Consider the following 23,482-nt stretch of genomic DNA (forward strand, 5'->3'; position numbering starts at 1 on the left):
CCAGCTACTAGGGAGGCTGAGATCAGGAGGATCACAGTTTAAGGCTGAGACCCCCATCTCTAAAAATAACCAGAGCAAAATGGACTGGAGGTGTGGCTCAAGCGGTAGAGCACCCGCTTTGCCCTGAGTTCAAAGTCCGGTCTCACCAAAAAGTAAGCTAAAAATAAAAAAAAGAGCCAGCATTATAAAACCATCTGGAAGGCCATCTCCTTCGTGTCCTTAAGGAAGGAAAAGAGAATTGCTCTGGACTCGCACAGTGGCCCAGGGTGGCTGGCTGGGGGAGGCCAGGATGGAAGGTTTGGAGGTGACAGGGGCAGCGGGGTGCTTACTCTCTGGGCCACAGTCACCCTGCCACCAGAGCCCCTTCCTCCTGTCCCCTGGGAATGAAAAGCCTTTCTTTGTGCGGCTTTAATTGTCACGCTGCCATGCCAAGTCAGTGAGTGCAGGCGGGTGCGACAACTGGGCACAGCCAATGCCAGGCAGCAAAACCCGCTCCCAAAGGCCAGCCTGGGCCAGCTGGGGCCAGAGGGGACTGGGGGGACCAGGGGGACCGCCACCCACCTCTGCTGTGCCCCAGCTGGGCGCCTAGAGCCAGCCGGGTGTCAGGGGCCTGAGGACCATTAGAGGCGGGGACAAGGGGCGGGCACCGAGGGAGACTTTTATTTTTCTGTCCCCCACCCCTCCCCATCTTGTTTTGCAGACCGTCAGCATCAATAAGGCCATCAACACCCAAGAAGTGGCCGTGAAGGAGAAACACGCCAGAAATATCCTTTTGGATGTGTGGCTTGGAAGACTGACCCTGACGGGGGTCGAGCAGTGGGGACTGAGGTCAGGGTGACAGCAAAGGGAACCCCCACCTGGGCCTGGTGTCTGCAGACTGGAGCAAAAGCCTGCTGCAGGCTTTTTAAAAATTTTTTATTGACTTTTAAATTTTTGAAAAAATTTTTCCCCAGGACTGGGCTTGATCTTAGAGCCTACATACACCGTGAGCCACTCTGCCAGCCCTTTTTTTTTTTTTTTTGCAGTTTTTCTTTTTTCAAGCTAGGGTCTTGTGAACTATTTGTCTGGGCTGGCTTTGAACCTCTATCCTCCTGATCTCTGCCTCCTGAGTAGCTGGGATTACAGGTGTGAGCCACAGCACCGGGCAAGCACCCTACCTTTTGAGCCACGCCCCCAAGTCCTTTTTACTTCACTTTGTTTTTCAGATAGAGTTTTGTGCTTTTCCCAGGCTGGCTTCAGAGCATGACCCTCTGTCCCTGCCCCTTGAGTACAGAGTTCAAGGTGTCAGGAGACAAAGACCACCCTGAGTGACACCAGGGCAGTTGACAGAAAAAGAGATGGGGTGCTGGAACCATTTGCGGTTTTTGGGAAGGACGTTTTAGACACACCCTGCTGCTTTCCGGGCACTAGACTGTTACTTTTGAGATCGGGTCTCTGTAGCCCAGGCTAGTATTAAACTTGAGCTCCTCCTGCCTTCAGCCTCTCCGAGGCTGGGATTACAGAGGTGCGCCACCACACCTGGCGCTCACCCTCACCTTTTAATAATGCATAAGAAACAAGTCTGAGAGGCCGTCACGTGTTAGTATGTGAGCTGTGGTTGTTCCCCAGAGGTCCACTGCTCACTTGGCACACCCTGAGGAGGACAAGCCAGTGCCACTCCTGGCCAGGGAAAAAGACCCCATCTCCCAAGATGCTTCCATTTCTGGGGAAATCATGTCATAAACATCTTATCAGAGCAAGGTTTTCTAGTGCCATCAACCCCAAGTCACCAGGATGAGGTCCCCTGGGCAGCACCTCTGCGCCTCTATTTTCCCTGACCCCCGCACCATGCATCCTGGGCACCCACCATGAGAAGGGGGCGCAGACCTTTTGGTCTGTGGTCCACCGGCTGCCTCTGTCCAGCAACGCCATGCTGTGTTGGAAGTTCTGCTACGTGTTCCACAAGCTCCTCCGTGATGGACACCCAAACGTGAGTCCCAGGCCTCACCTCTTCTGCCCACCTCTTGCCTTTTTTTGGTGGGTGTGGGATTTGAACTCGGGCCTCACACTTGCTAAGCAGGTTCTCTCCTGCTTGAGTCACACCCCCAGCCCTTTTTGACTTTAGCTTATTTTTTGGATAGGGTCTCACCATGATTTTCCTATTTACGCCTCCCACATAGCTGGGATGACAGGCATGAGCACCATGCTTGGCTTGTTTTTTGAGATGGGGGTCTTGCTAACTTTTTACCCAGGCTGGCCTTGAACCGAGATCGTCCAGATCTCTGCCACCTGAGTAACTGACGTGAGCCACCATGTCCACCCCCACCTCTTGATTTCTAATGGGGGGGTCAGCCCCTCTGAGTCCACCTCCCTGTCCCACCCAGGCCCGGCCTTCTCTTCTCTCACGGTTCTGCTGTCCCCTCCGCAGGTCCTGAAGGACTCTTTGAGATACAAGAATGAGCTGAGTGACATGAGCAGGATGTGGGTGAGTGTGGGGCCCCAGACGCCCCGCAACGGGGATTGTGGGTAGAACAAGTCCTGTCCTGCAGCGTGGTTAGGGTTTCTCCCGTGAGCCTCGGGGAGCGGCTAAGAACGTCCTCAGAGAGGACCGGGAGGCCCGGGCCTCACCTCAGTCCCTCAGCGCTGCAGAGCAGGTCTGGGCCTGGGCGTCTGTCACGACAGTGGAACTTCACTTCTCAAAGCTGTCCGGGCGTCGGGATCCCTCGGCAGGGACATCACCACTGCCCCTACTTCTGCCCTTCCATCTGTCCCTTTAAGGGTCACAGTAGCCTGAAAATTAGCATTCTTAATTTACACTTTATGTCTTCGGCAGTAATGGAGGTTGAAGTCAGGGCCTCATGGCCCTTGGGTTTAATTTTCTATTTTCATATAAATAGTACTGCAATCATATTTACCCCTCCCCCATCACCCCCTCTTTCACCCTCCTCCTCCTGCTGGTCCCTCCTCGCCCAAATGTCACCTCTCCCTTTTTTCCTGGGGCTACACCTTGAGCCACTCCGCCAGCCCTTTTTCATGATGGTTTTTTTGAGATAGGGTCTCTTGAACTTTTTTCCCGGGCTGGCTTCGAACTGTGATCCTCCCGATCTCTGCCTCCTGTGTAGATGGGATTACAGGTGGGAACCACTGGCACCTGGCTTGGTTTTTTTTGTTTGTTTTTTTTGAGACAAGGTCTTGCCATGTCACTCAGGCTGGCCTGGAACTCACAACCCTCCTATCTCAGCCTCCCAAGTGTTAGGATTATAGGTGTGTGCCACCACACCCAGCTTCCGTCACAGTTTCTTGTGTCTTACAAGTATTTTAGAAGTGTCATTTCTTTTTGAAGCACTGATCACATTTAATTGTCACATTATACCGTCCTTTGAAGCATGCATGCCTTTGTATAATCTGAAGTCCTTAGAGATGTGTCTCTCATGCTTTTTATTTTTCTTTGGTGGAGTGAAGTTTTTCACTGTGAGCTTTCCTTGGGACTTGGTTCGTGGAGATTCTTTGAAGCCTCTCACAGAGGCAGGTTCTCCAGGGAGATCTGGTATTTGTCTACACAGACATTGCTCTAAGCTAAAGTCTCAGCTGGAGGGTTATGAATTCTGGGACAACCCCCTTGGGAACCGGCTCTCGGGCCCATTTCTCAGCTGCAGATTCCCCCTGCCTCTGATCACAACAATGGTTTGAGGCCATAGGTTTGCTCGGCGGTCCCCGGGGAGCACGAGTGCTGGCTGTGTGATTTTCAGCTCACCCTTACTTCTCTGCACCTGGGAGGCACTTCACTGTGGCCAGGCTGGAGCCCCACTTCCTGTTCACCACCTGGCCCTTGAGGCCCAGAACTCAGGTTCACCTGCCATAGCCAAGCCCCCCGCCCCTCCTCTCTCACCCCAGCACCCCAGTTACCTGAGGGTCTGAGTTTACTCAGTACCTGGCCTGATGACTTCTTATTCGTTTGTTCATTCGTTCATTCATTCATTCATTCTTTCTTTTTCATTCTGTCTTTCTCTCTCTCTGTCTCTATTGGTCTCTCTCCCTCTCCCCTTCTCTGTCTGTCTCTCCCTCTTCCCTCTCCCACCCCCTCTTCCTCTCCCCTTCTCTACCATGTAGCCCAGGTTGGCCTCAAAATCTAGATCCTCCTGCCTCCCAGCTACTTGGAAGCTGAGATTGGGAGGATTTTGGTTCTAGGCCCATCCAGGCAAAAGATCACAAAATCCTAGCTCGACCCAGCCTGTAGCTGGGCGTGGAGGCACATGCTTGTCACCCCAGCAACCATGGAAAGCCCTGAGTACCAGCAAAAAAAAAAAAAAAAAATTCCCATTTTATATACAAGGAGCAGTGTGAGATTTTTCTATACGATGCTTATTGAGGGTCATATGATCTATACGTCAAAACCTATGGATGGATGACGCCAGGAATGAACCTGATGGAAAGTGTGAGCTTTGGATGTGAGAACATGTCACTGGAGACTGCTGGATGTGTTGGGGGCACATGGTATATGGCACTGTACACTTTGTACTCAAACTGCTCTTAAAGTAATCTATTTAAATTGAAAAAAACTGAAATAAAGAGGGGCTATGCGTGGTCATGCACACCTGTAATCTCAGCTACTCAGGAGGCAGAAGCAGGAGAATTGCAGTTCAAGGCCAACCTGGGCGAAGTCAGCATGAGACTCTATCTAAAAATGAAGCAAAAGTGCTGGCAGAATGGCTCAAGTGGTAGAGCGCCTGGCTAGCAAGCGTGAGGCCCTGAGTTCAAATCCCAGTACCTCCAAAAAAAAAAAAAAGAAGAATGAGAAAAAGGTTCTTTACAAAAGACACCCCAGCTGCAGGAAGCCCGCCCCCAGTGTCCTCAGTTTCTTTCTGTTCCCACAGGGCCACCTGAGCGAAGGGTATGGGCAGCTGTGTAGTACCTACCTCAAACTGCTGAGGACCAAGATGGAGTACCACGCCAAAGTGAGTGCCTGTGCCCTACTGCCATACCCCCTCCGTGGCCCAGGCCCTTCAGGGAGTTGGGGGTCCACATACTAGCTGTGGAGGAGCAAAACTGCGCTCAGGACCTTGGGGTGTGACAGGGGTTCTGGGCCATTCCCACATGTCACAAATAGAGGACCCACACCCACTGGTTGCCTTGTAAAATGTTCCAGAAGCAAAACACTTCCAGTGGCCAGATGTGGCAGGGTGTGCCTGTAATCCCAGCACCCAGGAGGCTGAGGCAGGAGGACTGCCAGCTCCAGGCCAGCCTGCACTACAAAGCGAGATCCTGTCCAAAAACTTACTGTCTCTTAAAAACACTCCCTAGGGAGTGTCCGTAACAGAACCTTTTAATCTACCTGACTTTGGACGGTGAGTGTTTCTCGTGCCTCTCGATATACGTGACATTGTGTGCCAGGGACCAGAGGGTGCAGCAGGTAAGTTCTGGAGGTCTTCACGCAGCCCCGGGGGCAGGGAAGACCACTCACTCACCGTAACAGTGGGGAACCATTACTGGTGCTGGCAGAAAATACCAGAGACATCCTGCAGTGACAAGGTTGTGGCAAGAGAGGACACAGTGAACAGCCTGCCATGAGCTTCCATGGTCCCTGTGGGTGAGGAATTCCGGGAGGGCGTGGCTGGCACTTGGGGCCAGAGGCCTCTCCAGTGGTTTTGCTGTCAGAGGGGACTGGGGCTAGAACAGAGGGCTAGGGGCTGCTGCGAGCTCCCTTCCTGCACCATCCACTCGCCCGGCCCCCAAGACCCCAGCCACACTGTGGATAGCGAGGATGTGGCCAGAAAAAGGGCAGGTGGGCATTTCAGGCAAAGGGGACAGTGGGGACCCAAGGGCATGAGGCCCAGTACAGTTGGATGTTCCTTTAGTACCAGCATCAAGTCTGCACTTGGGCAGGGTGCAGGCCACATGGAGTGCCGTGGGCGACCCAGGAGATGTGTGACACCTTCAGCCCATCTCAGAGGCCCCAGTGCCCACCCTCAGCTCCTTGGACCACTCTGCACCCATTGGGGATTGCGCTGTGAAGAGTGACTCAAAGCTAGTGTGTCTGTAATCCCAGCGACTTGGGAGGTGAAGTTAGAAGAATCCCAAGTTCAAGGCCAGCCCAAGCAAAGTTAGCAAGACCCCCATCTTAAAGACAAAATGCAGGGCCAGGTGTGGTGACTCAAGCCTGTCATCCTAGCTACATGGGAGGCAGAGATCGAGAGGATCACAATTTGAGGCCAGCCTGGGCAAAAACATCAAAAGACCCCATCTCAACCAATAAAATCTGGGTGTGATGGCACACACCCATTATCCCAGCTACTTGGGAAATTTAAACAGGATTGCAGTCCAGGCCTGTCTGGGCGAAATGTGTGAAACCCAATCCAAAAAATCACAAAAGCTAAAAAGGCTGGGAGTGTGTGTCGAGCAGTTTACCTCCTGTGTAGCAAGCACAAAGCCCTGAGTTCGACTCCTAGTACTGCAAGATAAGAGTGATACAGGCCCATCTGTAGTTTGGGGTACCCTTCCTGGGGCATTACGGAGGGTGGACTTGAGAGATTTTACAGTCAGTGTGCCCCAGGTTGAGGACCAGAATTAGGACAGTGGTCTGTGGGACAGACACGGGATGGGGACTGCCTGAGGACTGGCAGGAAAGGGAGGATGGGGGCTGGTGAGAGGGGCCGGGGTCATGGGGAGACAGAAAAGCCTCCAGAGAACAAGGTTAGGCACTGAGAAGAGCAGGATAGGGAGGCCCTGGCCTGGACTCTGAGAGGCCCAGAGCATGTGCTCTTGTTCCCTGGTGTCCTGTGCGGCTGCCCAGCCCCAAACGGGTGCTTGATCAGGGTTTGCTGAATGAGTGATGGGATGAATGAGAACCGGGGTGAAATCTGATCACACAGGAGAAGCGGGCCTGGGTAAGGTAGAAAAAAGGAAGGACTTCCCAGGAGGGGAGTAGACTGCAGGAGCTGAGACATTACTAGGCAGTTTAAGAGGGAAGATCACAGCCTGGTGTGGTGGCTCACACCTGTAATCCTAGCCAGTCAGGAGGTGGAGGTCAGGAGGATCTCGGTTCAAGGCCAGCCCAGGTAAAAAGTTAGACCCCATCTCAATCAGTAAGCCAGGCATGGTGGTTCTCACCTGTCATCCCAGATACTCGGAAGGCATAGGTAGGAGGATTGAGGTCTGAAGCTGGCGCTTTTTGACTAAAAGTAAAAAAGGGGCAGTGGGCTTGCCTGGGAAGGGTGAGTCCCTGAGTTCCATCTCTACTACTGCAGCAGAAAAAAAAAAAAAAAAAAAGGAGAAAGTTAGTCATTGCTGAGAGAATGTGGCACCAGGGATGAGAGTGGAAGACCTCCCGGGAACGGGAACGGGAACGTTGAGTGGCACTGCAGTGGCTGAATGTTGGTGCCCATTCCCCAAAATTCTTTTTCTTTTTTTTTTCTTTTTTGTGGTACTGGGGTTTGAACTCAGAGCCTACACCTTGAGCCGCTCCCCTAGCCCTTTTTTGTGATGGGTTTTTTCAAAATGGGGTCTTGTGAGCTATTTGCCCAGGCTGGCTTTGAGCCACCATCCTCCTGATCTCTGCCTGCTGAGTAGCTGGGATTACAGGCGAGAGCCACCAGTACCCAGCCCCAAATTCTTACATTGAAGTCCCAACCCCCAAGAAGGTGGTGTTGGGGCCTTTGGGAGGTGGAGTCCTCATGAGGGGATTAGAGACAGGAGAGAGCTCCTGTCCTGGCTGCCATGTGAGGGTCAGCACCTTGACCTTGATCTTGACTTTCCTGGAACTATGAGCAGTCAATGTCTGTGACTAAAGCCACCCGTCTGTACAGCCTGAGCTGACTACGTTGCCTGCTGAGGATGGAGCACTTGAATGAAGTGACTCCAGCTGTGAGTCCTTCTTCAGGGACATTTGCAGCTGGCCCTAGGTGCACAGTGTGACAACCATCCAGGCTTAGCCACTTTTAGTAGCAGTGTGGTAGGAAGACAGCAGGGAAGGGCGTGAGAGTGTGGGAGCAGGGCTCCGATCGTGGTGGCCAGATGGAACAGGAAGTGACCAGAAAGGGCCAAAAAGGTGAACACAAGAGGGACCGGCCATACATGAAGGAGTGAGGTTGGATGTTGCAGCCAGAGTGAGGGGCCGAGGTGGAAGGCCAAGTGGAGTGTCAGGGTCCCCAACAGGTGTCAGTGGCCCAACGTAGAGCGGAGGCAAAGGTACCAGAACTGGGGTCGAGGGTGGTGATTGCTGGTGCTGGACCCCACTGGCTCAAAGGGAGACTCTGGTCTGGATGCCAGAGGGAGGGCCAGGCCAGCCCGTGCAAAAGCACAAGATGCTACTTGAAAACTAGCTAAAGCAAAAAAGGGCTGGGGGCGTAGCTCAGGTGATAGAGCGCCTGCCTAGCAAGCCCAAAGCCCTGAGTTCAAGCCCCAGTACTGCCCACACAGAAGAATGTTCCAGGGTGCCACTGGAAGGGAGGGACTTCTGTTCTGATGACAGGTAGTGGTGGCTTTTGCTGTGAGCCTCTGCTGGGGTCTGTGTGTGTGAGGTCGTGTGGACTGATGAGGTTGTCCTGAAAAGAGTCCTGCCGTGCACACTCAGTGTCAGTGACCTGTCCTTTCCTGGGACTGCTGAGAGACGTCTCGTGCCTTGCCCTGACTCTCTCTCTCTGCCTCCCTTCCAGAATCCCAGGTTCCCAGGCAACCTTCAGATGAGTGACCGTCAGCTGGATGAGGCCGGAGAGAGTGACGTTAACAACTTGTAAGTGGTGAGCCTTATGCTCTGGACGGGCAGGAAGGGAGCTTTTGTGTCTTGTCATTCCCCATTAGGGTCACGGAGGCCCAAAGATCAGAGCAGAGGCTGGGATGGGTGACGTGACCTTGGACCACTTATTGCCAGGGATACATCAGTAACCCCTGTCCTGCCATCTTGTGCCCTCACTTCTGTGTCACCCTCTGCCTTCCATCCTGACAGGGGTACCTGTCCTCTCCCTTAGCCACTGTCACTGTGGCCTCTTTGCCCTGCTAGATCTTTAAACGGTCTTAATTGTACCATTGTGTGGGGGCTGAGGATTGAAGCTGGGGTGTGTGTGCCTGCGTGCGTGTAATTGTGCTCACGTGTGGGCACTGGGGGATGGAAACAGGTCAGGGCATGAGGGTGGCACAGGCGAAAACCTGGCCTTGGGGACCTGGGTGTGGCTTGGTGGTAGAGCGCTCACCTAGCATGCACGAGGCCCTGGGTTTCGTTCCCACCCCTGCAAAAACAACAGCTCAAAGCAGCCCAGCCTCAGCCTGGGGAATTCAAAGTCTCTGTTCTCTTGGGTCCAGTTTCCAGCTCACGGTGGAGATGTTTGACTACCTGGAGTGTGAGCTGGACCTCTTCCAAACCGGTGAGTGTCCCCTCCCGACCAAGCCAGGACCTCGGGGATTTGCCAGGATCCCAGCCTGGCTCCCGCAGCTGCCCAGCACAGGGCCAGGAGAGTGGAACCACTCCTGCCCCGTCTCTGCTGAGGGCTGAGGCGTCTGTCTGTCTCCTAAGCCGGTGGCCTCGTATTGGGCTGGAAGCCCACAAGCAGGACTTACCTCTCTGGTGACCATTCAGTCTTGTGCTCTGAATCAGAGCTGGGCTGCCCACCCTACTGGGCTCCCTTCTGGAGGGTTCTGGTGTCTCCAGATCTTAGCCACTAACACCTCCCTGACAAGACTCTGTCACCCCCTTCTCTCCAGGGTGTTCTCCTCTCACTTCCTGGCCAGGCTCCCCTTGTTTTCTGGGGGAATGTAAGAACTGTGTTTTAAGACTCAAGGCATTTCAAACTAGGGTTTGAACTCAGGGCTTCACACCCATGCTGCTTGAGCCACGCCCCTAGCCCTTTTTGTTCTGGTTATTTTAGAGATGGGGGTCTCACTTTTTGCCCAGGCCAGCCTGGACCACATTACATTTTCCTTTGCAGCTGGGATGACAGGTGCACACCACCAGTTTTTTTCCATTGAGATGGGGTCTCAAAAACATTTTTGCCCAGGCTGGTCCCCAACCACAATCCTCCCGATCTTGGCCTCCCATGTAGCTTGGGATGACAGGTGTGAGCTACCATGCCCAGCTATTGGATGAGATAGGGTCTCACGAACTTTTTGCCCATTCTGGCCTTGAACCACGATTCTGCTGATCTCAGCCTCCCAAGTGGCTGGGATTACAGGTGTGAGCCGACTGATGCCCTGCTCGAGGCACTTGTGACAAGGGTCAGGGTCTGACTGTGAAGGAGCATGCTCTGCAGTGCAAGCACTGTCACACAAGCAACTGGTTTTCAAAGTGCTGTCCATAGACCAGCAGCATCAGTGTCACGTGAGAACTTGTCAGCAGTGCAGATTCATGGGGCCAGGTGTGGTGGTGCATGCCTGTAATCCTAGCTCCCAGCTCCAGGCAGAGATGGGAGAATCAGGGTTCGAGGCCAGCCTGGGCAAAAGCACGGACCCTATATTACAAAAAAAGCATTAAAAAAAAACTAAATCTCTGCCTCAAGTGACAGAGTGCTTGTGCAGGAAGTGTGAGCCCCTGAGTACAAATGTCAAGAGAAAGAAGAAATGCAGGTTCCCAGGCCCCACCCCAGACCTGCTGGCGGGCGGACCCGCGCAGACACTGTTTTTCACCTTCACTTGTGTCCAGTAAATGGCGTGAGGCGCTCAGCACTGGAGCAGAGGGCAGACTGTGCGGGTGAGCATCCCTGAGCTGTGCTGTTCACCCCACCACGTGTGTGTAACAGCTTACTCTGATATTTCAGCTTCTATTGAGCTTGGGTTGAACTCGGGGCCCAGGCAAGTGCTCCACCCACTTGAGCCACCCCCACCCTTTTTGCTTTTATTTTACTTTCCAGATAGAGTCTCAAGGTAACTTTGCCACGGTGACCTCAGACTGTGATCTTCTATATTTACGTCCCGAGTAGCTGAATTACAGGCACATACCACCACACCCGGCTTATTTTTTGAGATAGGGTCTCATTAACTTTTTGCCTAGGCTGGCCTCAAGTCGCAGTCCTTCTGTCTCCACCTCCTGAGTAGCTGGAATTACAAGTGTGTACCATATGCCTGGCACATCTGTATTTAAATTATAGTTAAATAAAACTTAAAGTCAGGTCCTCAGTTGCACTAGCCATAACATTTTAGGCTTATTTTATTTATTTTACTTATTTTAGACACAGGGTCTTGCTACGTAATCTAGGCTGGCCTCAACCCCTCAAGCCTCTGGGCTCTGCCTCCTAAGTGCTGGGATTACAGGTGTGCACTACCACGCCCAGCTCTCAGGCATACTTCAAGCAGCCTCTTGTGGGAGCATATTGGGTCATGCATCAAGAATATTCCCCAATGAGAGGGGATGGCACTACTCTGGGGGCTTTGCACAGCTACTGAGCAAATACAGTTTTCAACCTGGTTGCATATTTGAGTCACCTGGGTGATGCTGATGCCCCATCTTTACGCCACACCAATTAAAACAGAGTGGGAGTGCAGTGAGTTGGAGGTAGACATTTATTGCTGTGTCCCTGGGTGTGAACTAATCAACCTCAAAGCCAAACTGAGAGGCACTACCCGGTGCCCTCACATCCTCAGACACAGAGAGGTTGAGACACCGTGCACAGTCACACTGCCGTCGCCGTACTGGGTGCCAAGGGTTATTCCTGGAAGGCTTTGGGAAAGCAGGCAGCCTGGGAGATGGCCAGCTATGGTTCATTGCCAGAGCAGAGGATGGCAGCCTCGCAGTGACAGCTGCTTTTAATTTGACTCAAGAAGAAAAGCTACCTTTTCATTAGAACAGTTTGGTTCTTTTCTTTTTTTTGCAGTCACTAGATTAACCCAGTTATGGGGATCCATGCAGTCAGAGGAGGCAGATGCACAAGGCTTTGGGCTTCCCCCACACAGCCCACGCACAGGGGACAGCAGGGGCAGTCACGCTGTTGCTAGCCATGTAAGGGTCTCCAGGAACAGTGAGCAGCTGGTGTAAGAAGGCAGCACATGGCTGGGCGTGGTGGTGCATGCCTGTAATCCCAGCACTCAGAAGGGTGAGGCAGGGTGGGGCATGAGTTCTAGGTCAACCTGGGTTGCAAAGAGAAGCCTGGGCTACACAGAGATAGGAGGGAATTCTCCTCTGTTCTAGGAGTCTCAGATTGCAAGCAAACCTCTGGGTGCACACAGGGCTCTGCACAAAGTAGAGCCTCTGTCGCCTGTTTGTGATGGCCCGGACATCTGGCTGTTAGCATCAGAGGTGCCTGGTCTAGCCACGTGATCTCAGCATAGCCACTTCTCAGCTTTGTGACCACCCTCAAGTGACCCAATGTGGTCGGGTGCTGATGGCTCACACCTGTAATCCCAGCTACTCAGGAGGCAGGGATCAGGAGGTTCGCGGTTTGAAGCCAGCCCAGGGGAAATAGTTCAAGAGACCCTATCTCAAAAAACCCATCACAAAAAAGGGCTGGTGGAGTGGCTCAAGGTGTAGGCCCTGAGTTCAAACCCCAGCACCGCAAAACAAAAACCAAAAAGTGATGGGTTTCCGTTTCCCGCCTTGTAGGAGTGTCATAAGGCCGAAGTGAATTAGATGAAGTGACCGTGTCCCCAGTAGGTCCTTGGTGTGTGTTGGGCCTCAGCCTCTGCGCCTCTGAGAGGCTGCCTATGACCTCCTCACTCTGTCACCTTTCTCCTGCTCTTACTTCCCAGTGTTCAGCTCTTTGGACATGTCCCGCTCTGTGTCAGTGACAACGGCTGGGCAGTGCCGCCTCGCCCCGCTCATCCAGGTCATCCTGGACTGTAGCCACCTCTACGACTACACCGTCAAGCTCCTGTTCAAGCTCCACGCCTGTGAGTACCACGCTCGGGCGCGGTGTCACTGCCTCAGGATATCCCCAAGAATGCAGCTGCTCATGGCCCCTGCCTGGGCTCTGTCCCAGAAGGCCCTGGGGCTCCTGGCCCCTGGGGAACAGCAGGCCAAACTTTGAGGGTCCCAGTCCACTTCCTGGCCTGCCATGGCCGTGTGGCATGGTGGCCCTCTCTGTCCACCTCCCGCGTACCACACCCCACATGCACACACACACACACACAAACACACCACACACCACACACATCACACACCACGCACCACACACATCACACACCACGCACACCACACACCACACACATCACACACCACGCACCACACACACCACACACACATACCACACACATCACACACCACGCACACCACACACATCACACATACCACACACACCACACACACACCACACACACCACACACACACACACAAACACACCACACACCACACACATCACACACCACGCACACCACATACATTACACACCACACACACACACACACACACACACACACACCACACACCACACACACACCACACACACACATCACACACCACACACACCACACACCACACACACACACACACACACCACACACCACACACACACACACACACACACACACACACCACACACACATACACCACACACACCACACACCACACACACCACACACACACACACCACACACACACCACACACACCACACACACACACACACCACACACACACCACACACACACATCACACACCACACACACCACACACCACACACACACACACACACACACACCACACACACACACCACACACACACACACACACACACACACCACACACACCACACACCACACACACACACACACACACACACACACACCACACACACACACACACCACACACACCACACACCACACACACACACACACACACACCACACACCACACACACACACACACACACACACACCACACCACACACACACACACACACACACACACCACACACACACACACACCACACACACCACACACCACACACACCACACACCACACACACACACACACACACACACACCACACACCACACACACACACACACACACACACACCACACACACACACACCACACACCACACACACACACACACACACACCACACACACACACCACACACACACACACCACACACACACACACACACACACACCACACACACACACCACACACACACACACACACCACACACACCACACACCACACACACCACACACACACACACACACCACACACACACACCACACACACACACACACACACACCGCACACACACCACACACACACACACACCACACACACACATCACACACCACACACACACACACACACACACCACCTACACACACCACACACACACACCGCACACACACCACACATGACACACACACCGCACACGCTTGTCTGGCCACAGCGCCCCGCACAGCAGAGTTGAGGGCCTGCGCGACTGGCAGGAGCTCTGACACCTTGGTGACCTTGTTGAAGTGGTGTGCGTGAGCCACCTCAGACTGGCCTTGGGAGTTTTCTGCCAGGGTTCAGGGTCTTCATCATTTAACGCTGACCTCCAGCGACATCTGACGTGGGTGGCACTTGGGCCACACACCAGGGCGGCCACTATTGTACACAGCAGAGGATGGGGGTGGTGGAAAAACCAAGAGAAACCTAGACACGAGCGGCTGCTGGGAGGTTTTACAGCACAGAAGGAACAGGACGCGTTTCAGGAGTGTGGCCAAGGGTGACTCCATAGCTGTGGGGTGACAAGTGGTGAATGTGGCTACTTAGATGGGAAGAGAGGCGGCATCGCTCTGCTTAGCCCTGGGTGCCTTCGGGGTGGGGAGCTTGGGATTTAGGGTTCAGGATCAGAAGGCAGTGCGCGGGAGTGGAGGGAGCCAAGAGGGTGGTCCAGATCCCCAGAGAGGAGGGCGGCTGCCATTTGAAGCCCCGAGTACAAGAGGACATTTGGTAACGTTAAAAAGCTACAGGATGCAGGAGGGTGTCACTAGGGTCCCGTAAGGCGGAGGGAGATGGACAGACGCCAATTGTAACTATGTGGATGTAAAGACTTTCTCTACTGGCATGGCAGTCGCACAGCCCACACTGATGACCTCTGGGCAGGGGAGCTGGGGACAGTGTACGGGGACACCAGACAGTAAGGTCGAGTATCCCTCATTCACAACTTTCTAGTCAAGCTGGGTGTGGTGGTGCACACCTGTAATCCCAGCACTCAGGAGGCGGAGGCAGAAAGACTGAAAGTTCAAAGTCAGCCTGGACTACAGAGCAAGACCAGGTCTCAAAACCAAGGACTGGGAAGGTGGCTCAGTGGTAGAGCGCTTGCTTGCTTGGCATACACCAGGGCCTGAGTTCAATCCCCAGCACCGCAACCCCCAACCCACACACACACAAAAAAAAAATGTGCTTGGGAACCAAAATTATTTCAGAATTTCTTAGATTTTGGGATATTTGAGTACACTTCAGTGATTTGGCATTCTTAATCCAAAAATTCAGTGATGCTCAAAAAGTCTCGAGTTTCAGAACAGTTCACTGTTGGGGCATTTTGCACCTGGCATCTTTAGGTTATAGAAGTCCAACCCATATATGCATCTCTAAAATTAAACACTTTTTATTTATTTGAGATAGGGTCTCACTGTGTTGTCCAGACTGGACTCAAATTCCTGGGTGCAAGCATTTCTCCTGCCTCCGCCTCTCAAGTAGCGGGGACTACAGGTGTGTACCACTGCACCCAGCTACAAGAAACTTCTTATTTTGTTTTGTTTCTTAACACAGGATCTTCCTTTTTAGCCCAGCCTGGCCATGCAGTCTCCATCCCCCTGCCTCAACCTCCCAAGTGCTGGGATTACAGGCTTGTACCACCACACCCAGCTCAAGGTTGCCACAGTTGTTACTCAACATCCTTTTTCTGACCCTCGACTCTACCCCATAACACTTAGTCATTGTGTCGCTTAGTCTCCTTGGCTGTCACAGCTTCTCAGACTTTCCTTGGTTTTAATGACCTTGGCAGTTTTGAGAACTCAGGTTTTTCTACAGTGTCCCTCGATTCAGCTTTTTCTGAGGTTTTCCTCGTGGTGTCACGAGGGTTAAGGGTTCCTGAGAGACAAATCACAGAGGTAAAGTGTCACTCCCATTTCCTGTCCACTTTTACCTTTCTTTCTTTCTTTCTTTTGCAGTACTGGAATTTGAACTCAGGGCCTTAGGCTTGCTAGACAGGTGCTCTACCACTTGAGTCACTCCATCAGCTTTTTTTGTGTGGTGTATTTTTTGAGATAGGGTGTCAAACTATTTCCCTGGGTGACATAGCAAGGCTTTGTTGAGAGAAAGGGGTGTGTGGGGGGAAGCAAGAAGAGATTTTAAAAATAAAATGTAAACTGAGTCATGATTCATAGCTGAAATACACATTTGCAGTCTGGGAGGTGAAGGAACTCCCCAGAGAACCAATTTTATAGCCATGGGGCCTGAGACCATCCGTGTCCCACCGTAGACAGGGACCAAGCCCTAAAGTCTAGAGTGAGTCCCACACCTGAGAGAGAACCGCCCTTCCTCCCGTCCCCAGGGCCTGCCCGGGTCCACCCGGCATCAAGGTCAGGCTACTATCGTATCTGTGGTCAAGGACCAGAAAGGAGTTTGGAGGACGAGCTCCTTGCACTCCTGCTGGACTCCCTTGCCTACCAGACCTCGGGGGGCATCGCGGCCAGGTGTGGCCTGCCTGTCCCCGGTCCTCCTGCCCCTCACACTCACTCCAGTTTCCTCCAGGTCTCCCAGCTGACACCCTGCAGGGCCACCGGGACCGATTCATGGAGCAGTTCACAAAGTAAGTGGTCATGGGAAGGGGATAAGGGCCAGTCACAAGTGCTACAAGGACCGGGACTTGGCTTGGTGGTAGAGAGCTTGCCGCATGTGCTCAAGGCCCTGGGTTCCATCCCCAGCACCACCAAAAAAACAGTGCTCGAAAGTCAGTTAATCCACACAAGAGCCCGAGCTTTGAAATACTCAAGGGGTGGGAATACTGGTTCTGAAGGTAGTAAAATTACAGACCATTGAGCCAAACGTGGTGACTCACGCCTGTAATCCCAGCACTCGGGAAGCTGAGGCAGGAAGGTTGTGAGTTCCAGGCCAGCTGGGGCTACAAAGGGAGACCCTGTCTCAAAAATAAATAAATGAAATAAATTGATAAAACACGCAAATGGCAGGAAGCAGTTAGGATGGTGGCACACTAGCCAGTGGCAGGAGAAGCTACCTGGGTCCATGTGAAATCCCATAGAAGCGGAGGAAAAGAGCCTGCCCCCATTTACGAAGCCCCTGCTTTGTGCCGGACTTCACGCCCCTCCCTCTCCCAGAGTTGCAGACTGCTCTTTTAATTCCAGGCTCAGCGACCCAAGTGCACATCTACCAGATTTTAATCTCAGGGCGACCTCTAGGTGGGGGAGGGGTGCTGGTGTCTGAACTGCCCCTGGAGCCACACCCCAGCCCTTCAGTTACTTTTCTAATAGGGTCTTGCGCTTTTTGCCCTGAGCCAGCCCGGCTGTGATCGTGTAGCTGACATTATATGTGTGAACCGCCATGCCCAGCTTGTCTGTTCGTATGGGATCTTGCTAAATTTTTTCCCCCAGCTGGCTTTGAACTGCAGTCTTCTCAATCTCTGACTCCTGAGTAGTTGGGATTACAGGAGTGAGCCACCACTCTTGGCCCTCTCCCTAATTTCCCCAATAAACACTGCCACCCTCCACGTAGGCCAGAGACCTGGAACGCCATTTTTTCCACACCACATGTTCCGTGCATTTGCAGATACGTCTTCTTGTCCACATTTCCATCTTTCAGCTCCTTTAACTGCCCACCCCAGGACCCTGCAATGTTCCCAGACCTGTGAACTTCACCCCTGCCCCTGTGATGCAGTCCTCACCTAGAACAGCCTTGTAAAACAAATCGCAGTCACCAGGGGCAGACAAAGGACAAGTGGAGGGCTGCACCAGCCTCTTAGCTCCTGGGTTCTGTCATGGAAGCTTAGTAAATGTTCTATAATAAGTGACTTGTTATCCCAGGAGACAAGCCTGGCCCTCAGTTCCGGAAGCTGACAAACCAGTAGCCTCTTAGCATTGGCTGCAGTCCAGAAGCACGGACACGCGTGGTGCTCTCATCTTTTTCTAATCACGTCCCCATGGGCAGCCCCTCGCCTCTTCCTCATGGAGGCAGCATCAGTGTCCCACGGACACCTGAGTTCGGGGGTGCCATTGAGAGAGGATTGGATGGTGGGCGGGGAGTTAGTTTCTGGGCTCAGCTTAAGGAAATTTGTCAACCAGAGGCTGCGGAGACCCACAGTCCTGTCCCACAGGAGGCAATTCTAGGTGTTCTCAGGTGCTTTGATTCTAAATAGAGACTTGGGGCTGGGGGTGGGGCTCGGAGCTAGAGCATCTGCCTGCTACGCAGAGGCCCCGGTTTATCCCCAGCACCTGGGGACACTGTTGTCCCTCACATTCATTTAAATTAGGCCAAATCATTCTTCTCCAGAGCGAATTTGTGAGTGACCCCTCTGTGCCCAGGCCTGCGGTAAACGCCGCTCAGCCCCTGCCTTCTAGAAGCTCTTGGTCCAAGGAGATGACATATAGGATACAGGTCAAAATCGAGGTGAAGGGGGAGCGTGGCTCAAGTGTAGATCACCTGCCTAGCGAGCATGAGGGCCTGAGTTCAAATCCCATATCAAAAACAAAACAAAAAACCAAGGTGAAATAAGTGAAAAGAGATTCTGCCTTAATTATTAAGCTCCCTTCCATTTTCCTATGGCTGTTGGTTTACCCTTCCAGAAAGTCACTTCCTTCCCCCAACCCTACCTCCCATGCTTGAATGGACCCCAAGGCCTCACACGTGCTAGGAAAGTGTTTTACCACTAAGCTACACCTGTGGCCTGTTTGTTTTGTTTTGTTTTTGACACAGGCTGGCGTGGAACTCCTGATCCCTTATACTTCTACCTCCTGAGTAGCTGGGATTACAGGCGTGCACCACCATGCCTGGTCCAGTCACTTCCTTTTGTGGTTACTCTCAGCCAGACATTCCTAAGAATGTCAGATCTGCCAATGGTAGCATATATTCTGCAGAGATGAGGAAGTTAGTTTGGGGATCTTTAGCAGGAATTACTTTTCTCAATCCTGGGCTAACTGGGGACTGGCTGTAAATGATGCTGGTCCATAGCATCATAATTGAAGTCTGGAACCCTGGAGGTCCAGCCCCTTGCCAGCCCGTGCCTTCGGGTGAAGGGTGGGGAAAACTGAGGGGCCACCCTGTCCCCCGGCACCCCTGAGGTCCTTCTCCCTCTGCAGGCTGAGAGACCTGTTCCACCGGTCCAGCAACCTGCAGTACTTCAAGCGGCTCATTCAGATCCCCCAGCTGCCCGAGGTGAGCACGCCTGGCCAGACCCTGGGCACTGCAGGGGGACCCGAGGTCCTCCTTCTAGAGACTGGCAGGTGGACAGGCACCCATCTGAGGCTGTGTCTCCCCTCTCCAGAATCCACCCAACTTCCTGCGAGCCTCAGCCCTGTCGGAACACATCAGCCCGGTGGTGGTGATCCCGGCAGAGGCCTCATCCCCTGACAGCGAGGCAGTCTCAGAGAAAGACGACCTCATGGACATGGATGCCTCTCAGCAGGTGTGGGCCCTCTGCCGGGTGCATTGGCACTCAGTGGTAGAGCACCTGCTTCACAAGCATGAGGCCCTGAGTTCAAACCCTAGTACCACAAAAAGAAAAAAACCTCACAGGAGGATAGGACGTCTTGTTATGTCACCCAGGCGAGTTTCAAACTCCTGGGCTTAGAGGTCCTTCTGCCTCTACCTCCCAAGTAGCTAAAACTACAGGTGTATGCTACCATATTCGATTGCGTTCAACTTTTTTTTTTCAATTGTGGGATGAAACCCAGGGCCTCACAAATGCCAGGTAACTGTTCTACCACTTGAGCCACACTCAGCCCTTTTATTTGTATCTTGTTCCTGAGATAGGGTTTCAGTAATTGCCCAGGCTAACCTCGACCTTGAGATCTTCCTGCCTCTGTGTCCTGAGTGGCTGGGGCTTTCTTCAGCATTTTCTTAAGCAAACAGGAACCTAGACTGAGCATCGTGCCCTGGGGGTCCTGGAGGGAGCACACTGGGCCTGAACGAAATCACAAAGGGAGGATGGAGTCTCTGACTTGTTCTCTTCCACACCCCTTGGTCACTGTAGAGTTTGTTCGACAACAAGTTTGATGACATCTTTGGCAGCTCCATCAGCAGCGACCCCTTCAATTTCAACAATCAAAACGGTGTGAACAAGGATGAGAAGTGAGTGTAAGCTGGGTTCGTGCACATGGCGGCAGCCCCCACCCCATCTTGACCCTCAGCTGGGGGCCCCTTTATTCTCAGAAGCTTAGTAGCTGGATACATGGGTGTCCCCAAAACACCTGGGGATTGGCTCCAGGATCTCTCCCCCGCTCTGTGAATATCAGATCAGCAAAGGGTGCAAACTCTCTTTATGAGGTTGGGAAGTGTTTACATAAAACCCACCAGAGCCCCCTCATGCTTACCTCCAGGTAACTTAAAAATGTGTCATACAATGGGAATCCTACACTGTAGTATGGCAGGAAAAGAAAAGATTGGCCATTTTCAGTATAGATACAGTTTATTTTCCCCAGTATTTTCTGTCTGTGGTTGGTTGAACCCCCAGAGGCCCAGCCCACAGATGCAAAAGGTTGACTGTATAAATTTATAGTGTCAAAGAACTCTCTCCAAATTAACCTCAGCCTTTGCTGCATCCCTGATCTTCCGGCTCACGCGTAGAAGGAAAGGGACAGAGCACGGTGGAGGCAAACCTGTTCTCCTCCTCTCCCCAGGGACCACCTGATCCAGCGGCTGTACAGAGAGATCAGTGGACTCACAGAGCAGCTGGAGAACGTGAAGGCCGAGGTGTGCGCTGACCTCTGGTCGGCTTCTCTTCCAGGTTTCAATTGTAAACTCATGGCTCGTGACTCTGGTTGGCCCACATCCTAAGGCAGGTGAATTAGTGGACGTGCCAAAGCCAGTGAACCTGGCTTCCATTACAGGCATATCTGTAGCCCAGCCTTTAAGGGCAGAGTTACACCAGGATGGAATTTTCCCATGTGACCTAGAGGTAGCTGTGGTCAGTACCTGGCTGGGAGGCTGTAATGAGAAAGACCTTTTCTTTCCACATGGCCTTAAGAAGAGTTTGGTGGGAAGTCCAGTCATGGTGGTGCATAACTAAGAGTCCCAGCTATTTGTGAGGATCATAGTTTGAGGCCAGTTCAGGCAAAAAGTTAGTGAGACCCCATCTCAACCAATAAGTCAGGCATGATGGTACATTGCTATAATGTCAGCTAAGCAGGAGGACAAAGTAGTAGGATTGAAGTCCCAGCAAAAGTGCAAGATCCTATCTGAAAAACTAAAAGCAAAAGGACTTGGGGGAGTGGCTCAAGTGGTAGAGTGCTTGCCTAGCAAGCAGGAAACCCTGAGTTCAAACTCCAGGACCACCACCACCAAAAAAAAAAGAAGTTTAGTTTGAAACTCTGGCTGTTTGTGGTCCCTGGTGTTGAATATGCGCCTGCCCCTCAAAGCTGTAGCTCATCAGCAGACTTGACTCACAGGAACAGGCCCAGCGTCCTCTCCTTTCTCTGTGCAGCTGGCCCACTGCTGTCCCCAGGGCACTGTAAGTAGGGCCACAGTCTCCACGCCATCACTCCCTGTTGTGGTGGGCAGCTGGCTTGTAATGACCAGAAGACAACTCCCACGAGACCTTGGGAGCTCAGGGAGACCTGGGTATCCACAGTGGATGGGAACCAGGAGCTCCTGTGGGTACCAAAACCCACAGATGCTCAAGTCCCTTAGATAAAATGGCGTGGTGCTTGCATGGAACCTGCACATGTCTTCCTGTGTCCTTTAAGTCATATCTACATTACCTGAGTATAATACCTGATTCAAGTTCAATGTCAATGCCAGGTAAAGACGTGCTACACTGTATCAATGAGGAAACAAAGACAAGAAAAGAAAGTCTTTACATGTTCAGTACAGGTGCAATTGTTTCCCACCTGTGGTTGGTTGGATCTGTGGATGGGGAGCCGCGGATATGGAAGTCCACAGACCTGGTCAGTGCTGGGCACATGGTAGGACCATTGTCCTGCCCAGCACCCCCCGTGTGGTGGCAGTGCGGGCTCCTCACGTGGTCTGTCCCGCAGAGCCAGCGGGCCACGCTGCAGCTGAAGGGCCAGGTGAGCGAGCTGGAGGCCGAGCTGGCTGAGCAGCAGCACCTGGGGCGGCAGGCGACCGACGACTGCGAGTTCCTGCGCACAGAGCTGGACGAGCTCAAGAAACAGCGCGAGGACACCGAGAAGGCGCAGCGGAGCCTGACAGAGATCGAGAGTGAGGGGCCTGGTCGGGGGAGGCAGGGGAAGGTGCAGGAGGACTCAGCCTAGGCTAACTCAGGACCAAGGGCCAAGGTTGCTGCCTCTTTGTGGAATCGCTGCCAGGGGTACTAGCTCTTGCCATCTGGCAGAGGGCCAGACTTGAGGACAGAGCCCTGCAGGATGCACTGCTGGACCCACAGCAGTGGGGAACACAGGCAGTGACAATGGGGTGCCTGCCCTGGGAGAGGAGACTTCCACAGGAGGGGAAAGCAGGACAAAGCCTAAGAGAAAGAATCAACAGGAAAGGCTAACATCCAGCCAGGTGTGGTGGTTCATACCTATAATCCCAGCTACAAGGAAAGCAAAGATCAGGAGGATCATGGTTTGAGACCAGCCAGGGTAAAAAGTTAGTGAGACCCCCCCCCCATCTCCACGAACAAACTGGCTGTGGTCATGCATGCCCGTGATCCCAGCTGCGCAGTCAATGTTGGTAGGAGAATCAAGGTCCAAAGCTGACCCCGTCCAAAAAACAAAGCAAAATGGGCTGGGGGCATGGCTCAAGTGGTAGAGCCTGCCTAGCACTCAAGAGGCTCTGAGTTCAAACCCCCCTACCCCCAAAAAAAACAAAAACAAATTGGGCCAGGCATGGTGACACCTGTGATCCCAGTACTCAATATGACCACAACTTCCATGCCGGCCTTGGCTGCATAGGATTGATTTCTGGTGCTACTGGGGTTTGAACTCAGGGCTTGAGCATGCCAGGGAAGTGCTACACCACTTGAGCCACTCCTCTGGCCCGTCAGGAGGGAGTTTGAGGTAGCAGAAGGTCAGTAAGTGCGTCCTCTAGGACCCCGGTGGCCAGGGAGCTGCCACACGTTGGTCCTTTACTACCTTGCAGGGAAGGCCCAGGCCAACGAGCAGCGGTACAGTAAACTAAAGGAGAAGTACACAGAACTGGTTCAGAGCCATGCCGACCTGCTGCGCAAGGTGGGACAGCCAGGCCTCGTCCATCCCCCACACCCACACCACCTGGAGAGGCAGTAAGGGCCTGCATTTCATGGGAACCCCAGCTCTCAAGCCCCTTGTCTCCCCTGTCTTGACCTCTGGCCTGAATGCCAGCCCCACTTAAGAGTTACCCCAACCCGGGCACTGGTGGCTCCTGCCTATAATCCCAGCCATTCAGGAGGCAGAGATCAGCAGGATTGAGGTTCGAAGCCAGCCCAGGCAAATAGTTCACA

General features: G+C 53.0%; 1 protein-coding gene across 3 annotated transcripts in view; it reads left to right on the forward strand.

Moving 5' to 3' along the window:
• The window catches only part of Hip1 (huntingtin interacting protein 1), a 122,002-nt gene that overhangs the window by 76,941 nt on the left and 21,579 nt on the right, over positions 1–23,482 (forward strand). For all 3 annotated transcript variants that reach the window (XM_020161872.2, XM_074075709.1, XM_074075708.1), the window contains exons 2-15: positions 701–764; positions 1,827–1,969; positions 2,408–2,464; positions 4,854–4,934; positions 8,631–8,707; positions 9,274–9,335; positions 12,646–12,786; positions 16,624–16,681; positions 19,182–19,257; positions 19,367–19,507; positions 20,075–20,172; positions 20,721–20,793; positions 22,077–22,260; positions 23,143–23,231. In XM_020161872.2, the coding sequence (XP_020017461.1) occupies positions 701–764; positions 1,827–1,969; positions 2,408–2,464; positions 4,854–4,934; positions 8,631–8,707; positions 9,274–9,335; positions 12,646–12,786; positions 16,624–16,681; positions 19,182–19,257; positions 19,367–19,507; positions 20,075–20,172; positions 20,721–20,793; positions 22,077–22,260; positions 23,143–23,231 (1,344 nt within the window). The remainder of the gene's footprint in view (positions 1–700; positions 765–1,826; positions 1,970–2,407; positions 2,465–4,853; positions 4,935–8,630; positions 8,708–9,273; positions 9,336–12,645; positions 12,787–16,623; positions 16,682–19,181; positions 19,258–19,366; positions 19,508–20,074; positions 20,173–20,720; positions 20,794–22,076; positions 22,261–23,142; positions 23,232–23,482) is intronic.

Source organism: Castor canadensis, chromosome 6, assembly GCF_047511655.1.
Source record: "Castor canadensis chromosome 6, mCasCan1.hap1v2, whole genome shotgun sequence".
NCBI classification, from domain to species: domain Eukaryota; kingdom Metazoa; phylum Chordata; class Mammalia; order Rodentia; family Castoridae; genus Castor; species Castor canadensis.